At 32.2% G+C, this 18,607-nt stretch overlaps 1 protein-coding gene across 1 annotated transcript in view; it reads right to left on the bottom strand.

Moving 5' to 3' along the window:
* Window positions 1-14,195, bottom strand: part of Wnt6 (Wnt oncogene analog 6) — an 86,920-nt gene extending 72,725 nt beyond the window's left edge. Inside the window, exon 1 of the mRNA XM_072521321.1 lies at window positions 13,826-14,195. Coding sequence (XP_072377422.1) covers window positions 13,826-13,899 — 74 coding nt within the window. The 5' untranslated portion in view covers window positions 13,900-14,195. The remainder of the gene's footprint in view (window positions 1-13,825) is intronic.
* Window positions 14,196-18,607: the final 4,412 nt, after the last annotated feature.

The raw sequence follows: 18,607 nt of genomic DNA, 5'->3' as shown, positions 1-18,607 counted from the left end.
AGATATCAGGATCATTAGCGCTATCTATTATAATCAGATCGCTGTGGTAAAAGAGAACAACGTCTTTTCAAATGAAATACAGATTGAGAGGGGCGTCAGGCAGGGCTGTGTCCTGTCTTCGACTTTGTTCAATTTGTATTCAGAGGAAAAAATCCAGGAAGCACTAGAAGAACTAACTATGGGAATAAAAGTAAATGGCCGACCAATCAATAATATACGGTTTGCCGACGACACTTTTTATTAGCGGAATGTCTTGAGGATTTACAACAAATGGTTGACAGAATGGTAGAAGTTAGTGAAGAAAACGGACTATCACTAAACACAAAAAAGACACAATTTATGGTAATTACAAAAGCCCAGCAGCGCCAAGAAAACCTAACAATACATGGAGAACAAATTAAAAAAGTTGACAAATATAAATATCTGGGTACAATAATTAACGAAAATAATGAGTACACAGTGGATATTAAGGCAAGAATAGGACAGGCATGAAATTCTTTCAAAACAAACTGAAAAAAGTACACAGCAGCAGGGACATTTCAATTTCTTTAAAGATAAGACTTCTGAGATGCTACATTCTCAAAATAATAAAATAACAAAATAATAGGTTCTCCGTATTATTTTATGGGTTAGAGGCTTGGACATTAAAGAAAGATGTTTCGGACAGATTAGAAGCCTTCGAGTTATGGGCCTACAGAAGGATATTAAGAATAAGTTGGGTGGATAGAGTCACGAATGTCGAGTTGTTGAGAAGAATGAAAGAAGATAAAGAGTTTTTAAATACAATTAAAATCAGAAAACTGCAATATCTGCGATATGTCATGAGGGGCGAGCGTTATAACTTGTTGCAATTAATAATGCAAGGAAGAATACAGGGTAGAAGGAGTCGCGGAAGAAGACGCACCTCCTGGTTAAACAATTTGAGAGCTTGGTTTAACTGCACTTCTGCTTACCTCTTTAGAGCAGCGGTATCTTTCTTTCTTTCTTTCTTTCTCCCCTTCCTTTTACCCTAACAGGGTGTCGGATTTGGGCTAGCTATTTTAATTTCCATTTACCCACCTCTTCCATTCTTTTCTGTTTCCTGCCATTATTTTCAATTCCTCGAGTGATTTTTGTTTAAGTTTTCCCGCCTCTACTACTTGCTGTATCCATTTTTTTCTTGGTCTGCCTCTTTTTCTTTTTCCGATGTTTTTTGCTTCATAAATTTTTCTTGTTATTCTATTGGATTGCATCCTCATCAGATGCCCATACCAGTTCATTTGTCTCTTTGCTATTTTGTTCATTATCGGTTCCTGGTTGGCCATTCTCCTAATAGTCTCGTTGCTTAATCTATCCCATTTTGTCTTTCCAACTATCCTTCTTAGATGTCTCATCTCCATTGCGTTTATCCTGCTCTTATGTTTTTCCAGAATTGTCCAGTTTTCACTTGCATAGAGCACAGTCGGTATCACTATTGTGTTATATATTTTTATTCTTGTTTCTGGTGCAAGTTCTCTTTTTCCCATTATTGGGGCTAACGCATAATATAACTTGTTTGATTTCTTTGCTCTATTTGTTATTTCCCAGTCTAGTTTTCCGTCATTAGTTATTATACTTCCCAGGTATTCGTAAGTTGTTACTATTTCCAATTCTGAGTTTTTACATTTTATCTTTATTTGATTATCTTCTTTATCTCCTTTGCCGCTGATTATCATTATCTTACTTTTTTCCTCGTTTATCTCCATTTTAAGTTCTTCTATTTGTTCTACCCATATATCCATTAGTTTTTGCATTTTATTCTCGGAATCTGCTATTAGTACTATGTCGTCTGCATACATTAAGGACTCTATTGTTACCGGTTGTAATCTGCGGTAACCTATTATTGTCTGTAGTTGATTAGTTCTGACTCTAGTGATTCTTATCAATTCGTTCATTACTATTATGAATAGCAAAGGGCTGAGACTATCTCCTTGATTAATACCTCTCTTCCAATTAAAGAGCAGTGGTATCAAAAGTGCGAATTGCCATGATGGTTTCTTATAGGAGATGGCACATAAAGAAGAAGAAGAAATCTTACAGCGATTCGGGTATCAGTACTGTGTCATTTGCAAATCTCATATTGTTCATTGAGCTTCTGTTCATTTTAATGCTAGAATTCTGACTATCCAAGGCTCATTTTAAAATGTCTGCCGAGTATACGTTAAAAAGAATTGGCGAAAGCACAAAACCCTGACAAACCTTTCTATTTATTTCTACACTTCCGGTTTTCTTTTCATCTATTTGTACTGCAGATCTTTGACTATAATAGAGATTGGAAATATCGTTGATATCTCTATTATCTAGGCCTTTTTTTCGGTAACAATTATATTGGATGATCATAGTAAAGTTTATCAAAGATATTCATAAATAACTAAATCTAACTCAAGACAATATTTTTAATTTACAATTCACAACTTTTTAAATTTATTTTACTTCTCCCTGGCCATTCTCGACAAATAAACATTTTTGGACAAAGATGTTTTACAAGTAGTAACTATTAACTTGTATGTCATTCATATATCAATTAATAATAATTAAATATCTATCTATTTTGTATATGGTTAGTATGGTAAATACAGATTATAGCACTAGATATATTAACCCTGCGGTGCACGGGTTGTGTCTGTCGGGCCCATTCAGTTTTTATAATATCCCTTTTCGGTCAGCCAATCTAAGTACTGTCCTGGCGGTCTTAGTACCTTTCGACTGCATGGCCATCTATAATCCCTCAGTTATTAATGTTTCTTGAAGCGATAGTGTCGATGTTATATCTGTATTCGTTCTCTCAGACCCAACCCGTTCCTTAATGTAAGTAGTTTTTTATGAAAGTACAAAACAAAATTTGCAGTGCATTGTTTTTAGAGCTTAGTAAAACAATGGATTCTTACGCGGGAAAGGTAAAACGTTTGCAATGTTTCTACAAGGAAGTTGCAACCGACGAGGGAGAAAATTATGAAGATTCAGATTCAGTCGCACAAAACTTACTGACAAATCAGAGTCTAACAATTGTCGGCACAATACGGAAAAACAAAAGGCATATCTAAACCGAATTGTTATTGAACAATAGACTGCCAAAATCAACTATGTTTGGATTTACCAAAGATATGACGATATTATCCTATATACCAAAACCAAAAAAACATGTTGGTCTTTTGTCAACCCTACACCATGATGACCAAATCGATCCGACAACGGGTGACGAAAGTAAACCTGAAGTAATAACGTTCTATAACTCTACAAAAGGTGGTGTGGACACGGTTGATCAACTTAGAGGTTCCTATACTGTCGCAAGAAATACAAAACGTTGACCCATGGTCATGTTTTATTGATTGCTTGATGTTGCTGCAATAAATGTCTTTGTGATACAGACAACTAACAAACTGGACCTAAAAACAAGCAAAAGAAGATTTTTTTTTCAAACAAAAGAACTAGGTCTTCAGTTAGTAATGGACAATATAAAAGAAAGAGCTCAATATCCTCATTTAGCACGAGATATCAGAAAGCTTGCTGCTAAACTCAGTGCTGGTGGACCAGTACAAGCACCTGCGAATTACAAAATAAAACGGGTTGTTGTGCTTTTTGTAGGGATCGTAAAACTCGATACATGTGTCACTATTGTAAAAAAAAACCTTGTATATGTTATATACAAGGTGTTTTTTAAACATCGGCCATATTCTGGTACGTAATTTCTTTTATATTTTTAGTTTTAGTATTATAATAGAAGTTCATTTTCTTTTAATGTATAGAAGTTGTCTTTAGTAGTAGTTCCAATATATGCAACGCAAACCTGTTGTTACAAAATTAAACATAAAAAATTTTTAGTTTAATTTTTGGGCTTCTCAGACCCAAACCGTTCTTACGTGTATCAAAGTATCACCCGTGAACCGAAGGGTTAAGAGAAAGACTAAAATTTAAATATGATGATCAGTTATAAACAATTTATGAGATATAAATATAAAATTTTTTTAAGAAACTCCTAAGAATTACTAGTAGGTAAGACATAAACCAAAGATGGACAAAATGAGCAGTATCGTTAATATTAGGCCGGAACATAAACCCTTATATATCAATTTATAAAATATCGTCATGCTAATACAATTAAAATAAACCTTGTTATGCAGTTATAAACGTATTACTATCGGTTTGAGAGTTACCGAGTCGTTAAAGCCTCATTGCTCTGAAAAATGATGGTTGCGATATCTTTTCAATACTCATTAATATCATACACCGATATTAAAATATTTACATTATTTATTGCACCAAAAAGTAAACTCCCCAGTTCCTACCACATACTTTTAGACGAAATTCAAACACACACTTTTTACTACTACGAAAATGTCAACACTAGACTTTATTCGCTTTATCTTTATTACCCAGATTATTTACTTCAAACAGGTACAGGATGTAATAATTTCACGAGCCACACGAATAATAATTGTATCGAGAAGTCTTGGACTTCTCGTTTGTTTCAATTATAGCAATTAACACAAAGCATAGCAAGTAGATCTAAAAAAAGTTGAAATATCATTTTTAATAAATTTAGATTATATATATTAATGTGATATCAAGAATTTTAATTTTAAAACTTACAAAAAATATATATAAAACATTATTTAAATTTTTGATTTATGATTTATATCACACCTTCCAATTTTGTTATCTCAGGTTTTACTCGTGCTTCAATATCTATACTTTACAGCTGATGGGTTAGGTCCAAAGAATAACGGAATAAAACAACATATTATGATATGAAAATAATGTAATAAAATAAACTGATTAAAATACCTCCAAAATTTATTAGCATACAATGTTTATCAAACAAAATTCGTTCTACGTACGTGAACCTTCAATAATGCATGGATAATATAATACAATTACAATCTAAAATCCAGCTTATTATTCTACATAAACAAATTAACTAATATTCAGTGTCCTTTCTAATGAAATTTTGGTATATCGATTGTACCAAGAAAAATTTGTATGAATTATCCAATTCTCTCCACAGCTCCCGTATCCCCTCTCAAAACAAATTTGATCTCCTTCGACTATCGACAACTTATTCACACGTTACTAATATGATATAATATTATTTGACCCAAAATTCTCAAATTGAATATATTATGAATGTTTCTCTCGTTGAAACGCTTCCTCTGCCTTGAGTTGTCCAATTCCTCGTTCTATGCAAAATTAAATATCAGTTCTTAGCAGCCTCCTATGTAATTGGCAATATTAAACAAGATATTGCAATTTAGTGTCTTCAATGCTCTCCTTCGAATGCACTTACCTTTCCAATGATGCCAGCCTCTTTTCCTCTCGCCAAATTTAATCTCTCGTTCCGAAATAAACAGCGATACGTAGAATACAAGTAGGAAACGTTTACTTACAAATTTGTACCAGAGCAACTACCGTCGGACACACTTACTTCATCAACTCACAACTTATTCCTTATCACTTACTACCCCTGGAGACCACCTCGAAAACCAACCATTCACTTTAAGAAACTGCAACTAACTACCTTCTCTCATCTCATCTATCCATCCATCCAACCTCTCATTATACACACCCATCTCAACACTTTCCAAATTCTCGGCCAATCAGAAATTTGCATACCACTCCCCAGATAAAATCAGAAATACCTACAAACTTTCCTAATTTATATTATTTCTACAAGGACACTTAATTTCTACTGGGTATTTACAAATTCCGAAAAACCATTTACTTATTAACTATTTTTATTGTCCTGTTCATGGCGCAAAACCCGGCTTACGGAACACTTTATGGCTTATGGGAAAAAACCATCGTTAACTGTTATTCATTGTACCCGCACTATCCACTTGTTATATTTATACAAATGATTATTTATGACTAAGATTACCTTTGTTTAATTCCAGGCAGTTCGGAGTATTTTTACTTTCTATAATCTCTGAAATATTGATTTCATCGTACATTTAATACTTTTACTCTTCAATTTTGAATACCACAACAATATATATAACGATAGAAGAAAACACTAAATGAGCTACAGCGTAAAACAAAAGATGGTATGGTAGGCGGTACAGTAGACTAGCGCGTAGCTTTATACTAGTTTTCTGTATTTTTAAAATTTACATTGTATTTTTGAAATTGAACAAAGTATTTTTATTATTTATTTATTAGTTATATTTAACAAATTATATTACATTAAAATAATTCAGTAAAATATTATGTTTTCTCCTAATGCCACCTATTAACGTATTAACAAAGCAGACATTATTTACTTCTGACAGACCTGTCAAATTCAAACGAAATATTAAGTTAATAATAAATAAAATATAAATAAATATCATTTGATAGTAAATTTAATTATATTAAAACTAAAAGTGTCATAAAAATTAATCATCCATCATGAACAGATGATTCAGTATTGTTATCAATTGGATGACATTTTTGACTTTAAATGATAAATTTTGAAAATCGTTACGAATCGAATCTATTCTTGACAGATTTTCTTTAATTTTTTACTGCTTATTTATTATTTGTATTTTGATAGTTGCTTTTGAGAGTAGTGAATTGATATAAAGAACCGATTTGGTGACACTACACGTGACGCCTTCTTGTGGCGCTCGTTCCGTGACGCTCGCCTTAGCATTTAATTATAGAGAAAAAAGTAATACAATATTAACATAGAAGCTTCATAAAAAATAACTAACAAAATACAGAGATTACTTACAATGATTTGACAATGATTTTACGCATCATTTTGTTACCTTTATTAAAAATCTTTATAAAAGTAGATTGTTTATTGCTTTTAACAACCGTCAAGAACATTTTCTTCTTCATGAAAATGTGTTTTACATATTGTGTATGTTTTAGGGGAAATAAGTACAAATGATTATTTTGAACTTGACGAACACGAAACTGATAGAATTACACTAGCGACCCATAACGGTACTCTATAATCTGTCAAATTTTGAAATCTTCAAATTAATTATTTAAAACCCTCTAACAAAACAACAAAATGGCGTATGCTGTCATTTTGTGCATAGCTTTTGCATTATATAGGTAGGTATAAATTTTTTTTAGATGCCAAAATGACACGCACTTATAAACGAACGACCGATCGGCAATCTTGAGTAGTTGTTTGAGATAAGAAAATGGGCTGGTTAGTGGCATCAAAAATATATGGCGTTCCCCAACCCCCATTGGCATGGTTTGGGCACTAATAAAACTTTGGAATCAAATTAAAAAGACCTTGATTGTTAGAAAGCTGCCTTTCCATCTGATGTAAAAAGGTAATTATTGAGGCATATAAAATTTCTTAAAATTCGTTTGTTTAGATTGACACGAGCATCAGTAAAAGAATTATCTTTTAAAAGGCCCGAGAAAAATGGTTCTACTTATAAATTTAACTTCCAAAAGCAAAAAGCATACCAAGACTGTTTGGATGGAATTCTAGACGTTATAAAGATATATCTTTGCGCAAATCAGAAGTCCAACAATTTTCTCATTTGTACGGAAGCTTGCTAGAATCTGTTGGATATAGACCGTATCGTATTTATAATGCTGATAAATCTGGACTATCTACAGTACAAAAACCTTTACAAATTTTAGCTACCACGGGAAGGAAACAAGTCGGAATTTAAACTAATGCGGAGCATGCAGTAAACACCAATGTTGTTTATTTGTTTTAACGCTGTTGAAACTTACATCGCGCCGATAATAATATTTCCGAGAAAAAATATGAAAAACATTTATTTTATTTGCTGCATATTGCATTCATCGTATACAACAACTTGACGTCTCATTTTTGGGCGTTTGAAGACCTACTATAACCAAGAAATTGCTAAATGGCTGAAGGCACATCCTGGACCTGTCGTTATGCATTTCTAGATCGGCGGCTTGTTCAACAAAATATATGGAAAGATAGCCGCGGTGCAAAATGCATGTCACGATTTTAAAACCACTGGCATCTGACCCGTGAACTCTAATATATTTCCGAATTGTATGTACGAGCCAGCTGAAACTAATTCTGGAAGACAACTCCAATGAACAGCCTTTACAGCCTGCAACAGTAATGAGCTCTGTCAAGTCTGAATAGGTTTTGACACAACTTTCACAACAAGCAGACGATTCAGTTCCTGTGACAAATATGTCTCAGGTCACTGTGACTGCTGTATTACCTCTCGTTTAGCCATGGTTTCACGATACGATATTTGAAGAAAATAATGCAGCCGAAATAACACTAGGTACTAACAGACCCACAAGCTGAAAATTCATCTCAAGTTCTAACAGCGAACTCCGATCTTAAAGTTGTTTTGACTGTTGCTGCTACCAATTAACATCCACCGTCTTCTGCTCTTGATGTGCCTATTGAGCTGCTCTCTCCGGTGCCCAAAGGATGTTTTATTAATATTCAAGTTAAATGTAAACCAACAATTTGACAAATCTCGTTGGTGTTGACTTGCACTCCTAATATGTTGGAAATAAAATTTTGAAATGAGCCCAGAGCTCCCCCAACAAAACGAAAAGTCCTCAAAAAATTAGTTTAAAAAAATAATAAAAATTAATATTTTTCTAATATTTCCTATGGCGATAAAGAGGACTCTGTGCTTGTCTTTGCTGTAACTACTTTTATTCAAGATTGAAGCCCAGAAAAGACTGGTTGCAGTGTTTACAAAGGCTTTCTTCTTCTTCTTCTTCCTTTATTGGGTAATATCCCAGGGGATAATTTGCCCAGCTAATTCAGGGGGGATATTCTTTACAAATGCTTTAGGCTCACACTTCTTGAGCCGATGTTCCAAGAAGAGTTCCATTTACAAAATATGCCAATAATTTACTCAGTATGTTATTTTGTCCATTTGCAATATGACATTTTTTCCAAAATATATGGATAAAATGCATTATGATTGATCTCAGGTATATCTTTTGTTTTTTTTTCTATAGATTTTTTACTAAAAGTGTTTATTAGTTTCGATAATTGTAAGGACCAAAGATAATTGCTGTAAGTTATGTGCTGTGAACTACAAGTATAAAATTATGATACAAAAACAAAACTATATTATGTCATTTTGTACATAATTGCCCTGTGATTGGCCACATTAGGAGCAGTCTAACTACTTTTCTATAATTATGTAGGACAAATATGCCGTAAGCAACCTATGGGGCAATCTTCCAAACGTAGTTTGTATGGTGTGTTATGCTGTTCCTTATTTCGCACTTACTGTTCATCTTCTTATCCCGGTTTATTTCATGTATTAAACTCAACAGATACTGATAAGCTATAAAATACTGACAATTATAACAACTTGTTTTTCTGTGAACTATATACAGATCACTAAACAGCTGCTATGCTGCCCTATATAAATCCACTACATTTAGGGAACGTGGCATTATTTTTTTATTTTACCATGTTTACTGGAAATTAACCACAATTTTATTTTAAAATATATTTATTTTGATGTTTCGAATTCCATTTCGAAGACCGTTCTCAAAAAATAATTTCCGAATTGGAAATTAAAACACGAACCCCACATTCTGAACTTACTAGCTGATAAGCTGCAAATTCAACAAAACGGGTAGGATTGCCTGCCTGCGGTATAACCGGTGTATTGAGTTGCCACCGTACTTTGGAGGGCGTCGGTCCCTGCTACGTAAGTTGTCGTTAAGTTTTGCTAGGGGTGCTTGCGCGATCTGAAAAGCTAAAGTTGAGTTTAAAAGTTACAGGAAGATGTACATAAAGCCAATTGGCTGCAGTATAACCAGTGTAGAACAGGGCTTTTGGTACGTGTTATGCATCTCGTTGTGTATTATCTAGACCCCTACTCTAGAAGAATAGGTTACAAAGTAGGCATTCTTGAAAAAAAAAAACTAATCAGAGGGATATACGATTTAAAAATAATAATAAGAATAGAAAAATCCAATCTATCAGTACTAGGTAGCAATATAAACGTAAACGTTGGAAAGCCAAAAAGTTTTTAAGGTAAGATACAAGAATGACAATAATGAAAAAGTGTGTCAAAGAATAAAAATCACACGAGCTTTGCCACAAAAGAATAACATTTAATAAAGAAATAAATTTGCTAATAATCTAATCCAATGGAATATTGAGGGGCCGAACATAATTCTTCATCTTCATCTTTTTTCCAAGAAAAACCTACGTCCCTGTATACGTTTCAAGACTCAAAGATTTTTGCTTGAGTTCTAGCACAGACGGACACTTAGACTTACAGACAACAACACAAAAGAAAACATCCAAATTAGTTAACTATGTAAAGATAAATATAGTAAAGATACAAATTATAATAATATATATAATAAATATATCAATTATATCTGAAAGAAGAAGTCAACAACAAGAATATATCAACAATAGCGAATTAAGAAACTCACGAGATAATCGTCTTCAATTCTACACAATACATATGCAACATACAAAACACATACACAGTACACTAAAACTCTCTTACACACAAACGCTTCTAGCACATATTAATAACACAGAACACATAGAATAATAATTAGAATTTGAAGTTTCATAGAGCAACAATCCATCCTCATATATTTTTAGACAAAGTATGGCTGTTGTATGGCCGTAAACAACTTGGGGGTTTTACTTTCTTTTCAACAAAATTCTAAATACTCTTTTTTGAGAACGATTTCCGAAGTGGAAATCGAAACGTCAATTTTTTGTAGTTAAAAATGTAATTATCATTACAACCTATTAATTTGGTTTAATTCCCTATAAACATAATATTTAAATTATTTCTAATTTTTATTTCTTTGTAGATTTTGATTGGAAGACATCCAGTATATCACATTTCACTGGTATTTTAGTATAAACCAGAACAGTTATGCAGTGCTTTTTATTTCTAAACTGTCTGATAAAGTAAGAGTGATAACAAGTTTTCATATCTTGTCACTTTTATAATACACATCATTTTCGTAAGTAGTTTGTGTTTAATATCTACTTATAAAACACCAAAATTTACAGTTATTTTATTTTAAGAAGTAATTTACTAAATTGTAAATTGTTGATACCTATTATACATAGTTGTTGGGTATTATTCACAATTTTACTTTAAAATAAGTTTATTTTGAAGTTGTGATTTCTACTTCGGAAATCATTGTCAATATTTTTGTATAGTCGTTATTAGAATGGTTATTCGAATGCTCTAAGACCTACAAGCGCTTACTGATGTAGTTGTGGAAGTCACTAAATACAAACATAATGAAATTTGTGCTTGTAATGACATCGAATTGCAACTGAAATATATTTTTTCCATTGGTAACCAACTAATTGAAAGAGTCAGGAAATACCATTATTTAGGTACTATTTTTAATAATATTGTTCACAATTCTCTTTAAATAAATATTTGAATTTAACCAGAGCACAATATTTATGATACTGAAACAATCTATGTGTAGAACTGAAAAACTGAGTACACTTGGACAATAAAGAAGAACTGTTCAAAGAAATATAACATCTTGACTGCTGCTCGATTAGCATCCATCAAAATATTATGAATTTCAGTTGTAAGACGAATAGAGAAAGATAAGTAGTAGTACTGACTATTAAGAATAGGAAACTGCTCTGCTTGTGACACATCATGAGAGGAGACACATATATATTTATTCATCATATAATTCAGGAAAAAATAAGTGGAAGAAGATAAAGATTAAATGAGAATACATTCTTGGTAAAAAATCTGCGCAAATGTTATAACACCACTGTTTAAAACAACAATCCTTAAAATACGCATAGCCTAAATGTTTAGGCCTTTTATATTCTGAAATAATTCGAACCGGATTGACTTTTTTGGTTTTTTAAATAACATCATAAGTCGAAGAAATTTGTAGATAGTTGGTAAAAAATTCAAGAGATTTTTTAATACTGACATAACTCAAAATAATTCTATAACTCATTTTACACATAACTTCAACGTCTTTACAAAAATGACAAAACTCAAAATAATGTATTATTTTTCATAAAAAGTATTGTATTATCTTATTGTGGTTTTGAGAAAGAAAAGCATGTCTCAAAATATGAAAATATTGTGCGTAATGTCGAACTAACTTTCGATTAACAATAACGCCACTTCACCATCTAACAGCCATAGACATTAACTAACATTATGAAGTTATCACATAAAAGATATATAATATTTTTAAATCTGTTCACTAACATAGTCCATTTCTCACTTTTTTTGAGACATGACGTGTTCTTCCAAGGTAGCGATATATCTTTTTTAGTTGCTTTATTTGACAAAGTCCTGCTAATTTAATTTTTTAGGAAAATAAACTTAAAAATTTAAACTATAATTATTTACAGTAGTAATAAAGCCTCTCGGCATTACAATCTGATGAAACAAAACACTCACTTCTTAAAGAGTTTCAAAAATATAGTTTCAGGTTACGTTTTCTCTTCATTTTGGTGTAGATTTCTAGACTACAATGTGATCATTATGACTATGATCTGTAGATAATGTATTAAGTACAAATTCTTGTACATACACACACACAGGCACACACACATACACACAGACACACACATACACATACAATCAGTTGTTTATATACTTATTAATAAAAATTTAAAAGCTACTCACAAAATATTATTTAACATTAAAAAGAAAAAATTATTCTAGCAATATGGCAATACAAATCAAAACTTTTACAGAACACTATTCACAAAAAAAAACATGTATTATACGCGGTAAGAAAGATACAAACTCTATAAATATTGAAACTGATATAAAAGATCTCTCGATAGACACCACCAGTTGAAAGCATTATGGTTTTTATTTAAAATTAGAACAATAATTTCATCTCTCCACATTGCGTGTAACACATCCGGTTATCAGAATATATTAGTTTATGTAAAGTTTATTATGATTTATACAACCGTCGTCGGTTGTGAAATACTTCCAATTTAACAGATCTGACCAAATCAAGATTTTTTACATTATATTGAGATTGCCCCATTTACCAGTAATATCCCCAACGTAATCTCAAGATCCTACTTAAAATAACTTTCACAGATGAGACAAAGTCCTATGCGGTTTTAGTGTAAAAACATCTATTTAAACATTATATTATTTTACCTCGGAGATACTGCAATGTCGGTCTTAGTTCTACAATTAAGAAATAAAAAGGTAATAAATCATTGCATATATCATATCACATTGCATCTACCAACACAAAGATATATAAATTTAAAAGTAGACAATGACAATTGACATGTAGAATATAAATGAATAATAGTCTACAAAATTTTCTGCTATTTGAAATTTACAGCCAAACATTTTAGAATCATTGAAGATCAATTAAACACACAAAATAATCATCAAAGAATATTCATTTATGTAAAAATAATATTTAATGTTTCATTTCAAATATAATTATTTGTTTAGTTAGGAAAAAATAAAACATTTAGATGCCAAGATAACAAACGAGACGTTTGTTAGTCATATTGAGAAGAAATGTTTAATAAATCTCCTGAATGTCAATCAAAGAATAATCTCTCGAATGCCAATCAAAGAATACGGGTATTTTTAAAACATGTAAACTAAATATTGGATATGACAGCTACATTAGAAAAAAATTATCAATGAATATTTTAATTTATAATATTTTTGGAAAAGTTAACAGGTTAACAAAGCTAACATGATTATATTATGTATGTAATCAAATTTATACGAGATTAAATTAATTTAAACTAATAAAAAATAATATATAGTTTACTGTAAACAAAAATTATTATGTACTACAGTAGATTTTAAACGAAAACTGTGATTAAAACTTACTTATCTATAAAGTATGTAGTACTTACCACCAGGAAGTCGTGTAGGGGGTGATAATGAGCAAAAGGTAGATGGAGGCAGGCACGCAGAACACAGTGTGCATATCTTCCGCGATATGCAGCAAACAATCACTTAGGACACTTAGGTGAGCCCCAACACGGTCATTCTCGTGGCGTTAGCGCAAAATAGGTGGTGGGTCGACAATCGGAGGATACTCTCTCTCAAGAGAGTTTTCGAGACGAGAAACCACTACAACACCGGGCACCGGGATCTCTTACCTGAGAAAAACACATATACGTTGTGCAGCGTGTTCGTGGACGAGATGCCGCATGCGCGAAGGTCCTTATCGAGACGCTGCACGCGGTTAGTGGTCCTGCAGGCTAGGATGCCGACGGGCTCCTCGAGGAGGGTGTCCAGCAACTAAAAGACGCGAGTCGGTAGATGCGTGGACATAAAATAAATGTAATTGCTTGTAATATGTAATCAATCCTGTTATAGTTTTTGTTTCGCTTGTTGTAGTATGTTTTAAAATATTAAAATTACGATGTCTTTTTTAATACATTCAGAATGTTATTTTGTATTTATTTGTAATCTATAATTATTCATTCTACAATAAGTTAGTGTTGTACTAACGCATTAATAAATAATATCTAAACATCGTAATTGTTCTAGAAAGAGTTGTGTTTATAATTTAAATTTAGTCCATTTCGGAAAGTCATGTTGAATGGTTTCAGAAAATTCATTCATTCATACATTTAGCGTATACTTGTCTTTTCACTTCTCGTTTGGTTATCATCATCATTTGATCTATCACGTCCACTGCTGGTCATAGGCCTTCCTCAGTATTTTTCAATATATAAACTGAGCCGCTTATAGCCAGTTTTAGGCTACTCTTTTCACGTCGTCAGTTCATCTCTTTGGCTCTCGGTTTCTTTTATAGTTTCTGTCTTATCGTGTCCACCTTCCATCATGTGTTTTTGTTAAGTGCCCTATCCAGTTCCATTTTAGCATCACGATTCTTTCGATGACGCCTGATCTTTGCATAATTTGTTGGTTTATTCTTGGAGGCTCACGCAAATCATTACGAGTTGGTTCTATGGCTCGTTCTGTAACTTAAAACACAATGGTTATATGGTTATAAACCGTTCGCTTAAAACACAAGGAAATTGAAAAAATATGGCTTAGTTTGTCAAATGCTGCACGTGTCAAGCCTATTCCTTTTTTGTATTTCATGTGTTTAATTATCTCTGCTTATTTTGATCGCGTGTTCCAGATATTTGTGTCTGGTTGGTATTATTGTCAATAGTTATATTGAGATTAGTCATAAAATTAGTTTTCTCAACATTTGTCTTTAATCCTGCTCTTTCATATGATTTAATATTTCTCCATCTTCGAGTGTTCTTAAAAATTGACTCTAAAGCTGCTGTGTATAATTTTGGTAAAATATTGTCCGCTTGTCTTACTCCTCGACCTAAGTTGAATTTTTTGTGTTTTTATGTAGTCGCATTTTTCATGTAGCGTTCTTATAAATCTTGTCTTTTCTTTCAGTAGTTTTTAGTAAATGTTGTTCCGATCCATAGGCTTGTTTTCCGATCCGTGTTTTAGAATTTAGATGGTGTCCGCCTGTGTAGTTGTTTCAAGTATTTGAGATACATATCTGCAACATGAATTTTAAGAAGAAAATAGGAGAAAACGTTACCATAAGACATTAATTCTTCAGCGTTTAAAAAAATTTGTATTTTTTGATTATCCACTCTTGTAATATTCTGGTTACACTTTGGTCTTCTCTGTCTTCTCCATCGTGCAATATCCTCAATGTTACAGGTATTTTTTTTAATTTGTTATTTGGTATTTTGTGTGTCAGTGATTTACCAGGTATTGAGGATTCTCGTTTCAAACTTTTTAAGTATTGTTTTTGTTGCTATTACGTTTGTCCTTAATTTTTGTATTTGTTTTATAACTTTGTTCAAGTTGAATTGTAGTTGACTGAAGCTATCTTCCTATTGCAATCTTCAGTTGAGTTAAATCTACTTTCACTATTTATTTATTAATTTTGATTTTTTTAATGATCTTTACACTTTGCTTTGCATGTTTTTTCCTTTGGTAATTTTAACACATCTTCAAGCCTAACACAATCAAAGACTTTAGCCAGATTTAGCCTTACGTATTTTTCATTTATCTTATTGGCGAATATTTTTGTTAGCAGTTCAAAAAGTTATGTTAAGCAAGATGATCGGATAATGGCTTATCGAATTTCCAGTTCTTCCTTTTTTATATATTGGTATTGTTATGTGCGTACTCCACCAGTGTATTAAAAGCTCGTTTGGTATGCCATCGGATCCTTGGTCTTTCCTGTCTTCAATTGACAACTTTCATACTCAGTTCTGCTTTTGTGACTTCTACTATCTGACTTCACCACCATGTTCTGCTTTTTCTTTGGCTTCTATGAGCACAATAATATCTCTTATGTTTCCATTTGTTTAGATTTTTATATTTTTTATTGGGATTTTTTTCCATTCAAAGAAGTTATAAACTTTTCAATAAGCTCCATAAAGGTTGTGTTTCATCTCCTTGGTCTTATATTATGTTTTTATACTTTTTAGTTAGAATTTATGTAGTTTTTTGCATCTTTTTATTGTTGGTATGTGTATCGGTATTAGATCATTTGTTTGATATTTTTGTTGCGCTCAAGTCAATTTTACTGACTTCTACATGTTCTTTTGCGGCTTTTATTAAATTGGTTACATTGTAATTTTTACGGCTCTAATATGTAGACCTCTCGTCTACATATCCTTCTTTTGTTTAGAGATTAGGATCCTGTTACTAATTTGTAAGAAGAGTAATTAATAAAAGGTATTATAGATTTTAATAGTATCGACAAAAATATAAGTACAGATAGTTGCGGTTTATATAAATATAATATTTTGATTTCTACTGGTGAACTGGCCATTTTTCCTGGCCTACTTTTCAAAATCAGATCAAGATCGAAATTTATTCTAAGAGGAACAAAACGTCAGAAACATAATATCGAAAAAATAAATAAAAAGAAATTTAAGTAATACGCATTATTCAGATATTAATACGTTTTATTCGTTCGTAAAGGTAATGGTTACAGAATGGGGATCAAAGAAATCCAAATATTATGTTATACAGACGACGCCGCATTAATCGCCGAGACAGAGACAAGCTCCAAAGACACACACATCTTCAGTACAACAGCCAAGAAATACAGTGTGATAATATCAGCGGAAAAAACCAAATGTATGACAACATCTAAATGCCCAACTAGTTACGGAGATGTTGAAGAAGTACGACAACAAAGCTTAAAAGCAAGTAAAGCGGCGGAAATCTCCTAATGACACAATCTGAAAGAACAAACAGCTAAGACAAGACACAAAAACAAGAATTTATAAAGCAGCTATTAGACCTATATTAACATACAAGAGACGAGACGACTACTAGGAACAACAGAAATGAAGATACTCCGACGAATATCAGGGAAAAGTCTGTTGGAGAGGGAGAGAAGCGAAAACATAAGAATAGCATGTAATATAGAAGAAGTAAATGGATAGGTGACAAAACGGAAACAGGAGTGGAACGAACACATTAGTAGAATGGACGAAGAAGTATTGGCAGACCGAGAAAAAGATAGTGCGATAATTTAAACAATTTAGAAGGCTAATATTGAAGAAGAAACAGGCTTTAAAGCCTACATACAAGAAGGAAGTAGAAGAAGAAGAAGCGTTATTCAGATAAATTACAGATAAAATACAAGAACCAATCACAGGAAACAATTTGGGCTTTTAGGGGTCCATTACATAATCTTTGTTATTTTCTCCCAACTATTGCTGCTTCCTTTTAATAAAATTACACGCATAGTAAGTCAGACATACTCTATCGTCGGTCGTTTTGATAATAGATATTAAAAAAAAGCAATATTTTAAATTCTTGATTACTACAGGATGCAGAAACCACAGCTTAAAATATTTTGAACTTTGATCAAATAAAGGCAGATATCGAGCACAGTTTTATTAATTAAATCTTGCCCAAGTACTTTCGCTCACTAGAACATCTTCATGGGCATTTCGTCAATAATTGACGATTATGTAACTGACAATTATTGACGAAATGCCCCTGAAGAGGCTCTAGTGAACGAAAGTACTTGGGCAAGATTTAATTAATAAAACTGTGCTCGATATCTGCCTTTATTTTATCAAAGTTCATTTATTCGAGCATTCAACCTTATATCAATTTAAAATATTTTGCACTAGACTATATCGTTATTCTAAATACCTCTTTATTTTCCATAAATTCATTTCTTTTTGGTCAAACTTCTGTAAAGAGTTTTGTTTGAGACCAGATCTTTGACATATATCTATACCAATAAAGCCCTAGTTGAATAAAAGGAACGATTCTTACAAAGAATAATTCATATGTATAAACAAATTTAACTCCGCAAAGAAAACAAAGGCGCGCAAACTAACAGTAAATGTAGTTTTTTGGAGACCTAAGCTGCAGACTCCGTAGCAAAGAACCTCAAATAGTCAATCATATCTTATATGAGTGGGATGCTCCAGATCGCAGACAGAAAACACTTTAGACTGCTAATTGGCTCCAAAAAATATGGTACCAATCCACTAGATCTGTACAGGCTAGTACAGGGTTCCAGAACTCTGGAATGGTTATCATGAGTAAATTAAAGATGCACAAAAAACCAATCGGCTGCAGTACGACTGATTTATGACAGACAACTTCCGAAATCTTCTTTTTGGTCTTCAGCCTTCTACCTTTTCTTCTACTACCAATAGTTC

The sequence above is a fragment of the Diabrotica undecimpunctata genome, chromosome 2 (assembly GCF_040954645.1).
Source record: "Diabrotica undecimpunctata isolate CICGRU chromosome 2, icDiaUnde3, whole genome shotgun sequence".
Classification (NCBI taxonomy): domain Eukaryota; kingdom Metazoa; phylum Arthropoda; class Insecta; order Coleoptera; family Chrysomelidae; genus Diabrotica; species Diabrotica undecimpunctata.
Note: the sequence above shows the minus strand (reverse complement) of the source record. Positions and strands in the feature narration are given on the sequence as shown.